The sequence below is a fragment of the Nicotiana tabacum genome, chromosome 21, assembly GCF_000715075.1.
Source record: "Nicotiana tabacum cultivar K326 chromosome 21, ASM71507v2, whole genome shotgun sequence".
NCBI classification, from domain to species: Eukaryota; Viridiplantae; Streptophyta; class Magnoliopsida; order Solanales; family Solanaceae; genus Nicotiana; species Nicotiana tabacum.
The window spans coordinates 679,478-699,198 of NC_134100.1; the positions used below are offsets into that span (position 1 = coordinate 679,478).

At 37.6% G+C, this 19,721-nt stretch overlaps 2 protein-coding genes across 4 annotated transcripts; one reads left to right on the top strand and one right to left on the bottom strand.

Annotated features, from left to right (window-relative positions):
* Positions 1–1,149: 1,149 nt before the first annotated feature.
* On the top strand, positions 1,150–14,022 carry LOC107789949 (uncharacterized). Its single transcript, XM_016611829.2, has 15 exons — positions 1,150–1,505; positions 2,062–2,176; positions 2,288–2,399; positions 2,499–2,543; positions 2,739–2,806; positions 2,912–2,966; positions 3,041–3,120; positions 3,204–3,287; positions 3,455–3,568; positions 4,170–4,288; positions 4,958–5,075; positions 11,967–12,097; positions 12,225–12,375; positions 12,558–12,637; positions 13,596–14,022. Exons 1-15 carry the CDS (start codon positions 1,312–1,314, stop codon positions 13,681–13,683), a joined length of 1,554 nt encoding a protein of 517 aa, XP_016467315.1. The 5' UTR covers positions 1,150–1,311; the 3' UTR covers positions 13,684–14,022.
* Positions 14,023–14,138: 116 nt separating this feature from the next.
* Positions 14,139–19,352, bottom strand: LOC107789950 (plastoglobule-localized metallopeptidase 48, chloroplastic). Of its 3 annotated transcripts, none has more exons than XR_012704635.1 (9): positions 18,996–19,331; positions 18,797–18,854; positions 18,003–18,070; positions 17,220–17,399; positions 16,577–16,673; positions 15,684–15,793; positions 15,452–15,585; positions 15,176–15,357; positions 14,139–14,438 (listed from the first exon to the last, which is right to left on the bottom strand). XR_012704635.1 is itself a non-coding variant. In XM_075242465.1 (9 exons), the coding sequence occupies exons 1-8, from the start codon at positions 19,227–19,229 to the stop codon at positions 15,237–15,239; spliced, it is 1,002 nt and encodes a 333-aa protein (XP_075098566.1). In that variant the 5' UTR covers positions 19,230–19,352; the 3' UTR covers positions 14,139–14,438; positions 15,193–15,236. The 3 variants fall into 3 exon arrangements, 1 of the variants encoding a protein (XP_075098566.1); XM_075242465.1 differs by having other exon boundaries at positions 15,193–15,357; positions 18,996–19,352; XR_012704636.1 differs by lacking the exon at positions 14,139–14,438 and adding an exon at positions 14,896–15,034 and having other exon boundaries at positions 18,996–19,332.
* Positions 19,353–19,721: the final 369 nt, after the last annotated feature.

A 19,721-nucleotide genomic window follows, 5' to 3' on the forward strand; every position in this document is an offset into this window, starting at 1 on the left:
AGGTGACTCAATATCATCAAAATTATCATATATACCATAATCTTCTTGAAATTTCTCGTAGTCTATATTTAAATTTTCAGGTGAACTTTCAGAAATATGTGTAAAGCTACTAGAAGAACCAGCACCACCTCGTGATCTTTTACTATATTTACTCTTACCAGTATCACCCCTACTAGTACACGCTTTTTTGGCTGCTCTAAATATATCCATTTTGTAAATTAAATCAATAAAACTAAGTTAATAATTCTAAATAATAAAATAAAAATAAACACCAAAGAAGAAAAATAGATGGAAAGACCGGGAGTCCGGATGCCGCACTACATTTGATATCACGCTTCAATTGATATTTGATGATACCACACTTCACTTATAATTTTGTAGTTGCTACCATAAAAATTTGATAAAACTTGAAATAACAATTAATTGAGAACTTGAGAGCAATTAGCAATTCAATAATCAAGAGGGAATTGCGAGAGAATTAGAGTAGAAAAAGAGAGCGAGTTGTGAGAAAAAATGAAGAAGGGGAGAGGAGGGGAGCTATTTATAGTTTTTAAAAGGCTAAAAATGTAATTTATCAATTATTAAGAGTGGGGGCTATTTTATTAAAGGGGTAGGCCGAAATGGCTAAATCTGCAAAAAATGGTTATTACCCAACGGTCATTTTTGAATTTGAACCGTTGGCAACGATCAAAAAAAAAATTCCAACGGATACCGGGCCGGAACCCGGTAAAAACCCGTAAACGGGTTACCGAGCTAACTAGGTTCCGATGCACCAGTAGCCAAAAATAGCCCGACCCCGTCAGGTACAACCCCCTATCCTAGCCAACCCGTCCCACTCCTTACAGGATCGGGCTGACCCGGGCTAAACCGAGTTGAACCAGGTCGTTAATAGGTTAGCCCGACTCGTTTAACACCCTTAGTTTCATTAGTGAATACCGGCAGATATGTCCCAAAATAGTAATAAACGGGGGCATATTCAAGACCAACTATTAACGAGTGACTAATATGAGCCATTTCCTCAAGTTTAGTAGCATATTCGAGCATTTTCCCAATTTATTTTCAAGTTTGAGACATATAACTCTCAATGGTCAATTTACTTTTAAGAAAACAACATAACACAAAACGGTTCGGATTCAAATAATTCGACTTGGATCCACCCACCCAGAGATGAGCACGGGCAATCGGGCATGGCTGAGATATTAGTATGTCGGCGTCGGGTATAGATACTGCTCTTCATTATTTTATCCATTCCCGCCACCCGCAGCTGAGAGTGTAACGAACACTTTCAGAAATTAACGGTTCCAATTTCCAATGGCGCTGAGCTTCTTCTTCTCTCCGGCAGTTCCAATCCATCGCATTATTAGCTGTCAAGCTACGACCAATCAGCTGTGCGCAGAACGCATCGCTGCCCCATCATCATCAGCTCTCTCTATAAACCCTAATAATCCTATCCCTTCTCCTCCATCTTCCTTATCTTGCGCCCTCAATTGCACTCATTTCCAGTCGTACGTACCTTTTTCTTTCCTGTAGTTCCATTATTCTTAGCTCCACAAGCTCATTACTATTCATTATTGACTATCCCTCTTAATATCTGTATTCAGCTCAGTAATTTTTAAACCTTTTTATTATATAGCATAAGACATCTTTACTTTCCGTTAAACTTTTGGTCTAATATTACTCCTGTCATTAGGAAAAAGTCTTGTTTATCCCTTGAGCTCTAGCCAATTACTTGAGTGTAACTTTAAACCATAGTTAAAATTTGAGGGATAAAATTGTATCGTTTTTATGAGACGATTTGCTAATAGCAAGGGTATAAAAGGATCAAAAGTGTAATGGAGCGCAAAATTGAGCAATTTTGGATAGTATATGTGCAAAAAATTAGACCTTTTTCCGATAGTATATAGTTCGAGTGGAAGATAGTCTGTGGATGTTGGTACACTGAATCCACCTCTGATTGTAGTATAATATTGTGTATAGTGGGTGGATGTTGGTATACTTCATCCACCTCTGATTGTAGTATATATTGTGTTTAACTGCCTCAATTTTAATGTGGTTTTACAGGTGTTCTGGTTGCACTCAAGAGTTTGATCTTCACCGTCCAGTAGTTATTGATGAAGCTATAGGTTACTTCAAGAAGCTCGGCGTGAAAGATTTTTCATTTGATAGTTGTAGATTAGTATGTGATTGATGTAAATCTTATTGTGCCTTAAATTGATTTGTTGTATTTTTGGTGGAGTTATTTTATGGCATGAAGTATGAGCTTAGATTAACTGTCCTTTGGATGCAGTGGGGATGGAGATGTCGTGCAAAGCTTGCTATTCGCGGTTCATCAAGCAAGCCCCTGATTGGGCTTTATGAGGAGGGCACTCATAATGTAGTTGATATCCCGGACTGTAAAGGTCTGCTATTTGGGTATTCACATATCTGATTTTTGTGGTACACTTATCTATGCATAGACAATAGAATTATCTAAGTGCAATTATGTGACACTGTTTCAGCTCATCATCCGAACATCAATGCTGCTGTGGAGCTCCTGAAGCGAGGCTTGTTCCTAATCCTGCATCCTATCTTTTTCCCCCAAATTTATGTAGTAATTTGTTTGTCATTCTCTTTCGAAGTGTATTAAATCGTGTGAACCTACCTATTTAAACAACAGCTGCCGTAATTATTTGTCTATTCTTTGTTCTCATTTGGATTTTCTTTTTCTCTCTCTGTTGGCATCGTCTGGGTCCCTCCAGGGATAATTGAGTTGAATGTTGAACCATATGATGAAGATCAAGGCACTGGTGACCTGAGGTATGTTCAGGTGAGTAATACATATAAGTTTGCAGAGGAAAGAATTAGGTCGATGAGATAGTTTGATTGAGAATTTTGCTGTTCTTTATCTGAGATGCAACTCATTATTGTGCAGATGGCCGTCACAACGCATGATACATCCCTTCCTATCCCGGAGAGATATAAGAATGGTTTGTACATGTCATAGTGAATAAGAGGCTTGGGATGATCTTTGATGGAGTTGATAAAAATTGTCTTATTTCAGGTAAAGTGCAGGTCTCTTTGGTTTGGAATTCAAGAAGCGAGAATTCAGCTAGCGCTGGAAAATTAAATGCTTTAGCCAATGTAAGACAGTGATGTTAGCAATACTAGACTTCTTCATCAATGAATTGCATTAATTTTACACAAATTCTCACTTGCTAATGTAGTTCCTCTGGGCAAATGGTGGGCCAAAGAGAAAAGTTCATTTAATTCATTCAGTTTGGGCTAATTTCCAGACATCATCAAATAATGTGAGCAAGTCTCTCTTTGTCTCTTTCTCCACCCCATGGATATGCACACATATGAATAGATGTTCAGTATATATGTGATTGGAAAATGTTGCTCATAATTTGGCCACTACTGTGATATCTTTAATAAGAGTGCAGCAGTTAGTTGATATCTTCGTTCTGGTATGCAGATTATCTTTGGAAACAGATGGAGACATTTGTTAGGGGAAAGAGATTTCTGGGAGCACATTGGAGGGATTGATGTCTCTTTAGCTCCATCAAGCTTTGGGCAAGCAAATACACGGGTAGAGCTCTTAAAAAAGGATTCTTTTTTTCTTTTTTAAGGGAAAGAGCAATCATGTTTATTACCGTTTTCTTGAGCTCCGCTCTGAGTAGCACAGATGAGACATAGAACACACTTCACAGATAAAGCACAATAGTGGATTTCTCCTGCCAGAGTTTGCTATGAATGAGTTTCTTAGTTCTCCAGTAAATTTAGACACGGCAGGATAAGTGCCAATAAATCCGTATCACACATCACTTATCAGGAAAAAATGAATAGAATCCTTATTCTTTACATTGGACATGTCTTCTTTTGGGTAGATAACTTTGTTTGATTCTTTCCCCCACTTTCTTCCATTTCTGGTTTGTCTTGGGCCAATCCACAATTTCTGACCATGTAATGGCATGTTTTTGATGATTATTTTCCTACTTTAGCTTACACTAAACCTACTTAAGGATGAACTAAACTTGGTTTGAGCCACAGTCCATGCATTTTGCTTCTAGGGGCATATTTCTGATTATCATTTTTTCTTAATTTGGTAACCCAACCACACAACCTTGACCGATTTTTCCATTACGATACATTTTTCTCTCGATTTTACTTAATCATTTGTCCTTCTTCAGGCTTTTGACTCTTTGCTGCGGAAGTTACAGAAATATGTCCCACTCGGTGCATCAGTTGTTGATCTCTATGCAGGAGCTGGTGTAATTGGGTTATCTTTGGCTTTTTCAAGGAAATGTCGGTCAGAATAACAGTCCTCTACCCCTTTTTTTGACCTACTGTCTGTTTTAGTCACTCCCAAAAAGATTAATCTCTCTGGAAATGGAAAAATCTATTGGATTCAAAAATTGAAGCTTAACATTTGATAAAATCACTTCGCGTTATTTTGAATTATTTTTCCAGCGTATTATTTTGAATTTGATGTGACATTTTATAACACCCCCCCCCCTTTTGTGGATGAATACCCTCTCACATCTTCTAGGACTAATTTTAACACGTCTATAGCAAACTTAAATCTGATAACTTTCTGTATGGAGGACAATTCCTTTATGTGTGGTATGGATTATATGGCTAGAAAGGAATAGGGCCTGTTTTGAAGGGAGAAAACAGAATATCTCCAGAACTAAAAATAGTTGTCTGCTAAATTTGTATTTTTGGTGTAAAAGAACTATTTCGGAAAATCTGGAACAATTAACTTTGTAGAGGAGTTAGGTGATATGGATTTAGGGGATTTGGAATTAGTTGATATGTAGAAGTTCTTTTTGTAATCCAGCTGGATTGTAAGCTTCTGTACCATTTTGGTACTTCTATTAGTAAAATTTTACCTTATCAAAAAAAAAAAATATATCTGATAACTTGTCTGAAGATAACATGTCTGAGCTTTCCTCTTTAAATTTACGTTTCTTCTCAGGTCAGTTAAATGTGTTGAGGTTAATAAAGAGTCCAAGCAATCTTTTGAGAAGACAGTTGAGCGCTTGCCTACCAATGTCGAAAGCAATATCAGCTGGCACCATGCAGACGCTTCTATAGTCAGTCTCAACAAGTCAATTACATATAATCATCACAAGCATGCACAACTTTGGTTTTAGTCACGTAAACTTGTCTGCATTTTTACTTCAATATATGGTTTTCAAATTTATTCATGTGGTCATACTGACTTTGAGAAACACATTTCTGTTTTATCATATACACCTATACATAGATCTTTTTCTTTTTAAGTATAGTATAATTGCTTCAAGAATAGATAAAATGTAGCATTACAAAGTTACAAGGGGCATACAGTAGGAGGAACATGACAATCTACTCAAAATATCCCCAAGCTAACTAAGTTCCCAATGGCATTTCAATCATGGCACATGCCATACACCTAGAAATCCCTAAGCAGAGTAGTGAATATTGTCCTACACAAACACTTCAAAGGGATTTGCTTATTGTGAAAGGATCTGTTCTTACTTTCTGAACAAAATGCAGACTAGTAGCTAATCCCATTTCACTACACACTTTTGTCAATTGAACAACTGACTATCTTGGATCAGCTATGGCAACTGAGTAAGCCATCTGCACCAATCCATGTTCTCATCAAGCAGTTTTGGACTGCCCTCTAAACGAGCGGCTGTTCGGTAGTAGTATCACAGAGTAGGAGATTTAATTAAGTGGGGATTCCTTATTTCAGAAGTCTTAGTAGCATTCTGATCCTACATAAATTCATAGAATGGAGCTAAATAGATTTTTATGTTGTTTACACTGACAAAGGTATTCCAATCAACCTTGGTCACTGTCATCCTCAAATCTTCATTAAGTCTTTGGGTTGAGAAGCTGGATGCAGTTCAGAAAATGACCTCTTCGGTCCTGTATTATTGGAAGAACTGCCTCAATGAGTCTTCTAAATTCAATTTTCTTCCACTTGCCAATTCCGCTTCCCACTTTGATGAGTGTAAACTATAAAGTACATAGAACATAGACCAATCTCTCTTATCTTGTATTCAAGAAGTAACAAGTATATATACAAGTACATAGAGCCCTAACTATGGAAAGAATAAAAAAGGAAATCCTATAAATCTGCTGTGAATCCCTATAATTATGCTAGCTATGTATATTGCATAAGATTATGTCTACATTCATTATCTAACACTCCCCTTCAAGCTAGAGCATAGATATTGATCATGCCCAGTTTGTTACAAAAGTAATCAACTCGAATTCCATTCAATGCCTTTGTGTACAAATCAGCTGGTTGCTCTCCTGTCTTCACGTAGCCAGTGGAGATCAAGCTCTCCTGAATCTTCTCACTAATAAAATGGCAGTCAACCTCAATATGCTTAGTTCCTTCATGATACACCGGATTTGACGCAACATGGAGGGCAACTTGATTGTCACACCAGAGTTTTGCTAGTATTGGATGCTCCAACCCAATTTCAGTCAAAAGATGATGTATCCACATAATCTCACACGTAGACTGTGACATAGCTCTATACTCGGATTTTGCACTGGATCGAGATTCACTTTGCTTCTTACTCCTCCATGATACAAGGTTTCCTCCAACAAAGACACAATAACATGTAGTAGATCTTCTATCAATTTTGGATCCAGCCCAGTCAACATCTGCAAAACACTCAATACGAGTATGATTGTGATTGCTATATAATATGCCAAGTCCATGAGCTCCTTTCAAGTAACACAACATCTGTTCCAAAGCTATCCAATGCTTGACCGTTGGTGTAGACATGTAACAACACTTACCGCAAAAGCAATATCTGGATGAGTCACGGTGAGGTAGTTTAATTTCCCAACTAACCTCCTGTATCTCTCTGGATCGTCAAAAGGATCACAATCATCTTTCATAAGATGCACAGTAGGAACCATTGGAGTACTGAAAAGTTTAGCTGCCAACTTTCCAGTTTTTGCAAGCAAGTCAAGAACGTACTTTCTCTGAGACAAAAGAATTCCCTTCTTGCTTCTATTTACTTCTACTCCCAAAAAGTATTTCAACTGGCCCAAGTCCTTTGTATGAAACCTAGCATGTAGAAAAGACTTGAGGGAAGAAATTCCGGCATAGTCGTTTCCTGTGATAACAATATCATCAACATATACAACAAGGAGAATAGTGCCAACTACTGATTTCCGATAGAAGACCGAGTGATCACACTTACTCATTTTCAGCCCAAACTCCTGAACTACCTAACTGAACTTGCCAAACCAAGCTAGTGGACTCTGCTTCAAGCCATACAAGGACTTCTTTAAATGACAGACTTTCCCGTGCTCCCCCTGAGCAACAAAACCGGGTGGTTGCTCCATATACACTTCCTCTTGAAGATCACCGTGAAGGAACGCATTCTTGATATCCAACTGATGTAAAGGCCAATTCTCGGACGCAGCTAGAGAAATAAATAAGCGGACAGAACTGAGTTTGGCAATCGGGGAGAAGGTGTCAGAATAATCCACCCTAGAAGTTTGAGCACATCCTTTAGCCACAAGTCTGGCCTTAAGTCTTGCCACATAACCATCTGGATCAACTTTAACTGTAGAGACCCACTTGCATCCCACTGGTTTCTTTCCCTTTGGTAAATCTACCAAATCCCATGTGTGGTTATCCTCTGAAGCATGTATTTCCTCAAGCATTGCCTCAGACCATCCGGGATGATTCAAAGCCTCATTCACTGTTTTGGGTACGGAGATGGAGTCTAGAGAAGCAATCATAGATCTAGACGTAGAGGATAAGTGGTCATAGGAAACAAAGTTAGCAACAGAATATGTCTATTTGCAAGTACGTGTACCTTTACGAAGAGCAATAAGAAGGTCAAGGTTATCTGGAGGATCAGGCAAAGGAGGACCAGATGATGAAGGAACTAGTGCGGGACATGTATCATTTGTCTCTCACCTCCGCGAATAAATTTGAACAATTGGAGATTTTGCTAACACAGTTGGAGCAGGTACTGAAGGCGCAGTAGTCGATTCATGCTCAACAACAGAACTGGGAGATGGAAGAGTATCTTCTGATTGTTCTATCAAAGTATGGGCAACTTGATATACTAGCCACTCATCTTCCTCCCCCTGGCTAGTAGAAACGGGAGGTGCATAGAAGAATGGTGTAGTCTCTGAAAATACCACATCAGTTGACACTAAATATTTGCCAAGCTCAGTAGAATAACAACGATACCCATTCTGAAGGCGAGAATAGCGCAAGAAAATACACTTCAATTCCTTGGGATCCAACTTGTTAAGAGATGGTCGAACATCTCGAACATAACATGTGCTTCCACGTTCCACCCGAAATAATGACTTGTTCGGAAAAAGAACACTACAAGGCACATTACCACCGAGCACAGTAGATGGCATCCGATTAATCAGAAAACAAGCCGTAGAAACTGCATCAACCCAGAAGTGTTTAGGCACCTTCATTTGGAACAGAAGTGCTCGAGCTGTCTCAAGTAGATGCCATTCTTCCTCTCAGCAACTCCATTTTGAGAGGGTGTATCAACACATGAAGACTGATGTAACATACTATGTTGTCTCATGTAGGACTAAAATAACTATGACATGTATTCTTTAGCGTTATCACTCCTTAGAGTACGTACCGAAGCATTGAATTGAGTTTTGACTTCAGCACAAAAGGCAGAAAAGTGAGTAAACACTTCAAAGCGGCTCTTCATAAAGTAAATCCAAGTCATTCGAGAAAAATCATCTACAAAAGTGACAAAATACTTATACCCAGTTTTAGAAACAACCGGACATGGTCCCCAAACATCAGAATGGACTAAATCAAAAGCTGACTCAGCTCGCTTATTAACCCTTGGACTTAACGAGATGCGATGGTGTTTTGCAAATCGACATGACTCACAATCCAATAATGAAATATTCGGAAACTGAGGACACAACTTCTTCAACAAAGGTAGAGAGGGATGTCCCAACTGATAATGTGCTTCAAAAGGAGACACAACAATGGAGCATGCAATAGGTCGTGGCTCCCATTCATCATGAATATAGAGATCACCAGATAAATATCCTTTACTAATAACCTGCTTCGTTGTAAGATCAAAAAACAAACAATGATCGGGAAAGAACGCAACACAACAATAAGGTCTTTGGTGATTTTACTAACAGAAATCAAATTGAAGGCCAAGTTTGGTAGACATAATACAGATGACAGGGTAATAGAGGAAGTTGGTTCAACAATCCCAGATCCAACACTACTACAAGTTGACCCATCAGTAACCGGAGAGGGTGCTTTGTGTGATCGAAAGCTAGAAAAAATATTTGGATTGCCCGTCATGTGATTTGGTGCCATTGGCACCTGAATCAATCGCCCATTTATTTGAAGAGGTGAAAAGACATGTTTTATCTGACCCAGCAAAAGCAACTGAAGAAGATAACTTAATTGATTTGTGATATTGATGGAATTTCATGAACTCATCCGAAACCAAAATTGTTGGACCAGGAGCTGTAGCATTATTTTCTCCTTGTTTACTATTGGTAGCCATTCTTTTTTTTTTTAAACCAATAAAATTCTCAAAGTATCAAAACAGATGATAGAGAACCCAACAAAAGTTCTATGTGAAGAAATACCAATTGAGCGTAATTATTGACAGAGGAACTAGCAAAATTCCTCAACTATTAAATATACCCCTGAAGTTGCACCAATAAAAATATCTCAAACCAAGTCTGAGGTCCCAAATGTGATTAGTAAAGATCCAAACAAAATCAGTAAGCAATATGAGTTTTAAGAAGTTCGACCGAATGCAACTTCTTGCAAATCTGATACTGACCGAGTTGGAGACAAATATTTTCAGTGTTTCAAGCACCAGAGAAACCAAATCAGAGTTTAAACCAACCCAAGATAATGATCAATTCCAGACAACCAGCAATTAAGCAAAGGATGACCCCCAAATAAATAATACCAACACCAATCGGCTAAACCAAGAAAGCAATAGCTATCCCCACAAATAATAAAACAGCCCAACTCCCAAACAAGAGTCCAACAGCCACAGAAGCAAAAGAAATCAAATATGAGATACTTACAAAGTAAAACAGTATTGTGAAACCTGAAACAACCCAAGAAGCGAACCAAACAGGTTGTGACTCGAAGATCTACTTCCAGCAAGTTCGGCTAACCAGACAAGTAACAGAAGCCGCCGGAAAAGAGAAGACGAGGATGGAGAACAAAACAGAAACAAAAAGCAAAGCTGACAGTGCATGCACCTTCACGCACCGGCGCGTGATGAACAGACCGGAGCTACAGGTGGCGCGTGACATCCACTTTCTTCACACCCAGTCGCCGGAGATGACTGGTCAAACGATCGAGCCAATAGGCTCGGATACCATGTAAAGTATAAAGTACAGAGACAATAGAGCAATCTCTCTTATCTTGTATTCAAGAAGTAACAAGTATATATACAAGTACATAGAGCCCTAACTATGGAAAGAATAATAAAGGAAATCCTGTAAATCTGCTGTGAATCCCTATAATTATGCTAGCTATGTATACTGCTTTAGATTATGTCTCAATTCATTATCTAACAATGAGTTTAGTCACAGTGGAGTAACATGTAAGCCCTAATTGCCTTAAAATATTAACAGAACAAAACATACTTATAGATATTCCATCTCATTTTGATACTGTGTAATGAAGTGTGGGCATTGCTATAACCCACACCCAAGTAATAATTATGTGACTTTGGCAGTACATGTGTGTGTATGTTTATTTCTTTGTTCCCTCTGTTTGAAGTTTAAAAAAAGCAGCAACAATATATGGAGAGGTATTGATTTACTCTGTAAAGCTAGGGAATCGGGAAGGAGGTCAGTTCTTCACGAATGTCTGCAGTTAATTAAACAGTTTATTCTTAAACAGTATAAGATTAAGAATTCAAAATCACCTGGAAATGTAGGCTACATATTATTTTTAGGTGGGCAGAACATGTAATAGCTTGATCAGTTTAGTGTAAGATAAATAGAGGTACGCCTATTTATAAGCTGGCATGGCACCCATTTAATGGAAAATTTTGCATCATCTATGATGGTAAAGGAGAGCAATTGCTGCACTGAGTGTTCTGATCTACAGTTTTGTGGCATAAAGGTTGATAGCATGGGATGTATTCCCTGGGAGGTACAGGATGCTCCCCTGTTAAAGTAACAGATCATTTGGAATAATTATTAAATCTCCTTAAATTGTTTAAATTTTAGAGGAAGCTGAGTCTCTTGGAGACTTCCTGATAAAGGAGTTATCAAAGCATTTGGTTCTTAGTGTTAATCAGTGTTGAGAATCCTATTGCTCCCAAATACTTAATGTTCCTCACTTCCTTGTATGGATTCAGGTAAACCAACCTAGCACCTCCCCCCCCCCCCCCACACACACACAAAAAAAAAAAACGAAAAAAAAAAACTACCACCTTTAACCAAAAGAGAGGAAAACCAGTCAAGCTGTTTCTGTAGGCATGAAGAGCTTTTATTGTGGGGAATCATGGTAGCCCAGTTGGTTGGCTACCTAAACTTCCACCTTGTTGTGGGGGGTCGATTCTCCACCTTGTAATCTCCTCCCTAATTCCCCTTCTCCTCCCCTAAGAATAATAAAAAAGATTTTTTTAAAAAAGTTTTTGTTGTGATGTGGAGATAGAACACACCTCCTTGGGGGGTTTCTTGTTCTAATAGCTCTTATCAGTATCCTCGGGGTCTTGCATGTGATTTAGATGTCATCATATAGTGTATTGGTCATTTATTTGCTTCATCATAATTACCATTATGTTATATCTCTTTGACCTCTTAATTTAGTTCCGGAGAGAAACTCTACTGGTGGAAACTTTGCTTTATCCGTATGGATTCAACTTGTTTTAATCTTCTTTTCCGGACCCTAGAACTCTCTTGGTATGCTGTATAGCTCTATATGATTTTGTTGTTGCATAAGTTTTCACTTCAAGTAACAACTTGCATAGGAACCAACTTCATGGCTCTTGGGATCGGATGTTGTTGTGGTTGACCCTCCGAGGAAAGGGCTGGACCCGTCCTTGGTGAAGGAACTACGGCACATCTCAGCATTGGAACTGAGAACCAATTCATCTAAAAGGTAGAGTAAAAGGAAATTCTGGGAAGTAAATGGGTTGCTATATTGTTATGAAAATTCACGATCATTGATGTGCTACAGCATTCAATGCTGTTCCTGTCATCCACTTATGTTTTATTTGTTATGGTAGACCTGAAAAGGTAAGAGACGAGAAGAGACCGTGGGTCCTGCGTGCCAGAGAAGCTGCAATTCAAATTGAAAACACAACTGTACATGAGGAAGATCAATCATTGCCTCAGATTCTTATCTATATTAGCTGTGGTTGGGAAAGTTTTAAAGAGGTATGTGGCCTTCCTTCAAATCCATATTAGATTGAGATGCAGCTCTTTGATCTCTGTGTCTTAATACAATTCATTTGAACTACCATTCAATTTCATCAAGTTTTTGGTTCATAAAATGCAATTCAACTTTGGGCACTGAACTATGTCATCTTGAAGCTGATTATAGGTCCTTTTTCATGCAGGATTGCTTGTCACTGCTAGCTAGTAAGGAATGGCATTTGCATAAAGCCCATGGCTTTAATTTCTTTCCTGGAACACAAAGGTTTTGCCTTTCCCTCTTGTAATTCATGTAATCCTACAAACAAATTTAAACTTGCATCTGTGTCAAACTAAAATTAAATTTCATCGAACATGATTACAAAAAACTACCAAGTATTATTTATTATTTCATTCATGTATATGCATAATAAACACATTTGCTTGAAGGAAGAAACTGTGTGTTGCACAAAAATTTCCGAATGGTCTTCCAGTATAGTGTTCCAATAAGGGGAGAAACTAAATGAAAAGGCTTTATGCCTGTGCCACTATGGAGAAGAGGATGGAAGATTCTTGGCATTTCTGTATAGGAACATCTATATGGGAGAGATGATATTTCTTTCTTATACATTTTCTTTTTTCAGTTCTTTTCCTTTCCATTATCACCTAGTTTATGATCCAAGGAATCACCACTCACAAATACTCAGACATGCCAATGAATAGCACTTCTATGTGGAAATTGCTACTTGATGTTTGTTAGATGTGTTGAAGGGACTTACTAATTTTTAAGTATGACTGTAATAAGGACATTTCTACATTTGAGATTGTGCATTAGTGTTCCCTGATTGTTGAGAAAATATTGCTTTCAACTGGAACTCACCAATCCCATTGGAGATAGCAAGGGAATGAAATAGGCATTGCAGAGGACCAAGAGGTTGGAGGGGCAGGGTTTGTAGATGCTCACATTCTAAAGAAACTGAATAGAAAGAAAATTTCCTCTGTTTTGGTCATAAGATGATTCTTGTTAATATAAAATGTCCCCTCTTTTTTCTAACATCTTATTTTTTCCTTATGCATATTCTTATCTGTTCTTCAAGATCTTTGTCCCTTGCTTGGTTGGTATGTGATGCTCAAATGCTTTTGCTTGAACCTTCATTCTTTTGACTGCTTCAGTGATCTTTTATGTTTGTGGGGCATAGCTTCATAACTGATCATTTTAAAGAAATTAATCTGACTGGATGCAGTATTGAGATTCTAGCTGTCTTTAAACGCGGCAGAGGAGCTAGCACCAAGAAGAAGAAATCGGGGAAAAAACAAAAGAGACCCCACTGAATAACCGAGCAAAAGAAGAAGTCAATGTTGAAGCTCATATTCAACTGAAGCAAACTACAAGGAACAGAACAGGAGAAAGGAGCAGCCCCTGTTCTGGAATTCTTTCGAAGGCATAAGAGCATTCCTCATGTAGGGGTTGTTTGGGGCAGGGAGAAGAATTCATGATTTCATGTGTAGCAAGAAATAATCTTTTGGCTCTTCAAGCATCTCCCCGGTCTTTCTGCTTGGTCTCTATCGTTTCAATGTTCTTATCTTTTAGGTTGCTATAGGTAACAGAGCATTGGACATCTGGATGCTTTATAATGAAAAGTATGATAGTAGCAATACTATTGTTCTTTATTCTATGATGTGCAAAAGTATCTGATGCTAAATGTACTAAAATACTACTTCTAGATAGCCAGACATCGGTGGAAGTTCCTTTCCAAGAGATCTTTCAAGATCGTGCAATAGCCTGAGCTAAAACGCAGGACAATCGTGGTTGCCGGTCAGTTCTACTCGTTGATGACCATCATCAAACCAAAGTTTCTTTGTATTTGAATGTACAGAGCTATTGATGATATACACATAGTTAATGACTATACAAATTCAGACCATACCTCTTTTACATTATATTGACCAAGGAAATATACTCAAAGCTAGTACTTCGACAACTGAAACTACAATGGTAGGTAGATATCAAGTCATCAACTGCTGAAGTGGGTTTATATTCCACGTAAAATCTGCGGCCTGAGCAGCCGCACTTGTACCCTATAATCCTGCAAGATTGTATGTTAGGACGAAGATGCTCAAAAGAGACTACACGAACCTTGTTAAACAATGACTTACAAAGCAAAGAAAAATTAAAGGTCGCAAGCCATATAAGACCAATTCTCATTAACTGCCATTGACAGGCAGGAAACCTTTCTGTCATCTTTTAATAAATATAGTAATGAGGAGGATGAAAAGAGATAGAAAATCTCATCGATGGATTTGGTAGAAATAACGGCTTGTAAAATAGTGGTGGCTTTTAAAATTTTGATACTATAGTTTTGAGATGAGAGTCGCTGAAATACACATTTAACTTAATGTATACTTGATTTTCAGATACATATACATGGGGTTTGAGCTGATAGTCTGCCTTTTTAAATGTAGGGATAAGCCTGCGTACACTCTACCCTCCCCAGACCCCACTTGTGGAACTACACTGGGTATGTTGTTGTTGTTGGTTCGAGCTGATAGTCGTAAGTACCTGTGGAACCCCTCGAGTATCTGCCACTACTGTAAACCATACACAATAAGCACTTTTTCCTGGTTTATATCCACAGGACTTTCTCAAATGGCATCCTGCTCAGCTAGCAGCATTAATACAGACCTAGCCAAAGTAAATGCTCCTCATACCTTTAGTAACAACCCCTCTAACCCAATCCAAAATGGAAGAATATGTAGTACTAAAACATTTACAAAAAGCTCCAATTCCTAGACATTAGTGCATAGAAGAGTAAACCATATGTACCTGTATTGGATATTTACATGTATTCAGTTTTGGCGTTCATCCTCACGTAGTGCTAAACATTTCACACAGTCTGTATTGCACGCTTAAGAAGAGACCTATACTCTTGACTTCTCGACCATTCATCAATCTCACGTGCACGTAAAACAGGGAGTGGATGTGAAAGTTGCCTTGTTTGAGCATTTCTGAAGAGAAAGCATGTTGAAGAACTTAAAAGAGTTTAAGAAAATAAGAAAATTGCAGCCGACCTATCTCAAGATACAAGATAGCTATACGTACCTAATATACCACCCAACTGGGCTTGATGATGCTTTTTCGTAAGAGCGAGCTTGCTCTAAGAATGCATCCACATTCAGTTGATCCGACAGAGATGGGCAGCCGCCAGCTAGTTTCATTAGTACTGAAACGACCACCTCTTGTGGGAGCATGAAAAGAAAGGAAAATCATGGATAAGATTTTCTAATGTGGTTAATGCCCTAAAATGAGAATTGACTGTTTGAGTTTCCTCTACCTTTGGATCTTGAGCAACAAGAAGTGCTGCACGATCACAAGTGAGTTCTGCTGCTCGAAGCCAGCGGAAGAGCTGTTCTTCCAGCCTCTGAGCAATCAAACCACCAATACCTGTGGGTGGAAAAAAATTCAAAATCATTTGTAACTGAAATAAGCCCCTCTTTGCACGCAGCTACTTAATTATAATCCCATATAACACATGCTGGCAGCTAAGAAACAATTGATTCACACTCAAGCAGCTTCAAGTTTGAATATTATATTATACCAGCATTAAGATGAAATCCATTTTGAACCTTACCCAAACATCCCATAGAATATAATTTTGGGCAAACAAAATCTAACAAACAAATGTTATGAACAAGTTTTCTAGTTTTGAATCATCAATTCAGAGCAACGATCTTTTTGTTCTCCAGGGTTAGAGATGACATTATCAGGTTATTGATAAAAACTATGAATCTGTCAAACAGAAGATGTTTTTAAATAGAAAAGCATAAGGACGCTTCATGTAATATGTCCACGTACCAAACAAGTTAGAGAAAAGCTTTGCACAACACTTACCTGACATATATAACTTTACATTTTGGTATATATGATATAGTCCCCCTTCACGGACATCCAGTAAAAATATACAAATTAATATGTAAAGAGATCAGTTCTAAACCCATACATGTTGAAGCACTTCCATAAGAATTATGTGATATGAATATAGTAACAATTACTACTAGCTGATATTTAACATGGTTAACTTACAAAAGTCGCCTATGTTATCTATTGTTTAACTTCTATATCCTAGCCCTTTTGAGGGTTTATTAACCGGAAATGGCTGGATTCTCTGTTACTGTTGTGTTCGTCTCACAATTTCCTGTGTTATGCAAAGTAGAATGTAAGTCATACCAGGAACAGTGTAGGCACCAAGAGTGAGAATATTTGCAAATGTCAACCACACACCATGATCACATTTGAGATGACCTAACTCATGAGCCAAGACTGCCTGGAATTAAAAACAACAAAGGACATAAAAGAGGCAAATTAAACATACGCTACAAAAGTTATAAGTCGAAATAGACAAGAAACATAAGGGACCACAGAAGAGAAAAGTGAAAGAATCACATCCCAGTTTACTTGATTAGAAAATTAAGGTACCATGGATGTCAAAAGAGAAAGAATCACATCCTGAGCTTGAGAATTCGAGTTAGCCAAAAATGTTGGGATGATTTTGTTCAAGACATAATTAAGTAAATAAAAGTATGCTCTCTCTAACAATTTAAGCTTTTAGATGAGATGGTTACATACTTCAACAGATTTAATGCATGAAATAGGAAAAAATGGAAGACAAATCGAAGTACATTAAGATTTTCAAATAATTCTTAAACCTGTCATAAGGATATACTAACGAAAAGATCAAGCAATCTTAGACTCTTTTGCAGTAGTTCAACTGATACCTGCCTTCCGTTGAAAATGCATACAAGAACCACAAGAACAGAAACTAACAGCACCGGATCTGAAAGTTAATCTAAGTTAAAGAAAGAATCAAGACCTGCAACTCCTTTCGACTCAGCAGCTCCACAAGGCTTGTATGAACAACTACAAAAGGCTTTTTACCACTGATAGCCAGAGTATATGCATTGGGTACAGGACTTTGACGTACATATAAGTCAGGAGCCTCAATATTGAGTATTCTAGCAGCCTCAACCATTAAGCGATGAAGTTCAGGCAGCTGAAAGACATGCCAAATCAGTTAGATGAGAGAAATTTTCTGTGACCTCTTAATCTTTAACGACAAAGTACGTTGGAACCAGCACGAGGTCCCAGTCCACATACTAATAAACGTAAGAAGCTATTTCATAGTAGTCAATACAAGCTCAAAGAAGAATTCAGAGTTGCTGAATGTGATGATTAAGACAAGGAAATCCGAATAGAAGATAAATCTGGAAGGAAGAAAGTTTTACTCCTCAAAGATGTAATCCATTTACTTATGAAGCATGTGAGCAACTGTTAAGCTGATGTCGTATGACTATCAAAACCTTTCTAGAAAAACCAATTACAAGCATATGAGAATTAAAGAATAATCTGCTCCATAAACATAATTAGGGATGTCAATCAGCATATGAGAAGGCTGTAGAAACAAGTTATTGAGACTATTAAAAGGTAAACAACCATCGACAAGGCCGGAAGTTGACAATTTTATGTGATTTCGAGAGATGATTCTACTACACAAGTAAGCGTCCATAGAGCATAGGAAGAAGTGCTATGAAAAGATCTAACAGCAACGTGGATTAAGTCATTATCACATAGAGGTCTAAACTGAAAAATGAATGACCTGATTCTCAGAAACAAGAACTGATGTCCCTATGTTCTCCAGAAGCATAACTTGTTCCGAAACACTCCCTGTGATAGCATCTTCAGATCAGATATACAGATTGACTTCAACCATTTGTCACGAAAAGAAAAAGCAATTAGCCTTAACATAAAAACTCATTATTACTTAAATAACTCCCCAATTTCCATGCTATGTCAAGATGACAGGATAGTAAGGCACTTTTTTCCAGGTGAACTTCCACGCAACCAAGTATTCATTGCAGATATTTTCCTTTTCACCTTATTGGTTTATAGATGTTATATATAGAGTACCTGAAGGGTTCCCCATTGTTGCATACTTTGAATAAATAAATAAAAGTGTCATCTCTCTAAAGTGTTGCAGACTTTAACTATATAAATAATACTGTGATATCCCTAACATTTCAAGCTTCTAACTGAGATGGCTTACAAAATTCAACATTTATCACATAAAGCAAGGTTACGGTTATAGTATTGGTTACGGTTTCACGTGAACCAAGTAGCTTTTGCCCAGACCATGTATATATATTAAGAAATTCATTAAATATTTCTAACTATTTGACTGTAAAACCAATTATTATTGTTGTAGGAACCATAAATGTCAAATCTTAGATCCGCCTATGTTTCACCTTCACCATAAAAATGTTTCACCTACGTGGTCCAAAGCTTACATTTGACATTTTGTAGAGTTAAAATAAATAAATATAAGTGGTATGTTTTAAGACAAGGCGATTTACATAACTGCAACAACCATGGTTCGTAAACAAAAGCACTTACCAAGTAAAGCTTTTCCAATGTCGTTGAGACCAGGTATTGCTCTCAAAAGCAACGTATTCTGAGCAACATAAGAATTAAACATCAAAAGACCAAAATCAACCTATTTTTTTGCTAAAACGGAATAAATTTGCTTCTTTTTTTTAATTATAGGAAGACAGAAGCAGAAACAACTGTACCGATAACATAGTCTGCATTTTACCTGTCTGTCAAGAGGATGTCTAAAATCATCGGCGTCCAAATCACGAAAAGTTACTGAAGCAGCTCGACACACAAAAGACCTCAACCTTTTTGGATTCGTCCCCAACTTGTCCAATCCAACAGTACAAAGCGAATTGATAGGAGGATTGTTAGAGGAAGAATTAATGAAAAGAGATGCTTTTGCAGCAGATAAGTTTAGCGTTAATGGTGCCATAGGAAGAGGAACGGAAGCCATTGGAGGTCCTGGATTGGATTTGCTAGCGTCTGAATTCTGCTCTTTGGCTCTCTACTATCTAATCCAGGCCTTTAATTGGTTTAATTAAAGTCGCCACACGCAATATTTTGTTCTTTTTATGGAAGCGTAGTTTAGTTTCTGACCACAGCCGTACTCTTGGTAACTATTCCCCGCCATTTCATTGTCCCTTGACTTTGACTCTTGTTAAACAAATATCCGCTGCTTAATTAAATATCTCAATTTATCTGTTATTACACAAAAACGGTAAACAAATTTTCTTACAATGAAATAGAAGTTAATAGCCAATAAAATATATATTTTTGAATATATATATATATATATATATATATATATATATATATATATATATATATATATATATGTGTGTGTGTGTGTGTGTGTGTGTTTTTAAAGATATAAGTGGTACTAGTATAATTATGAGAAGAGATCACATAAATTTTACGCCCTGCCTCTTATGCATTTAAAAACACA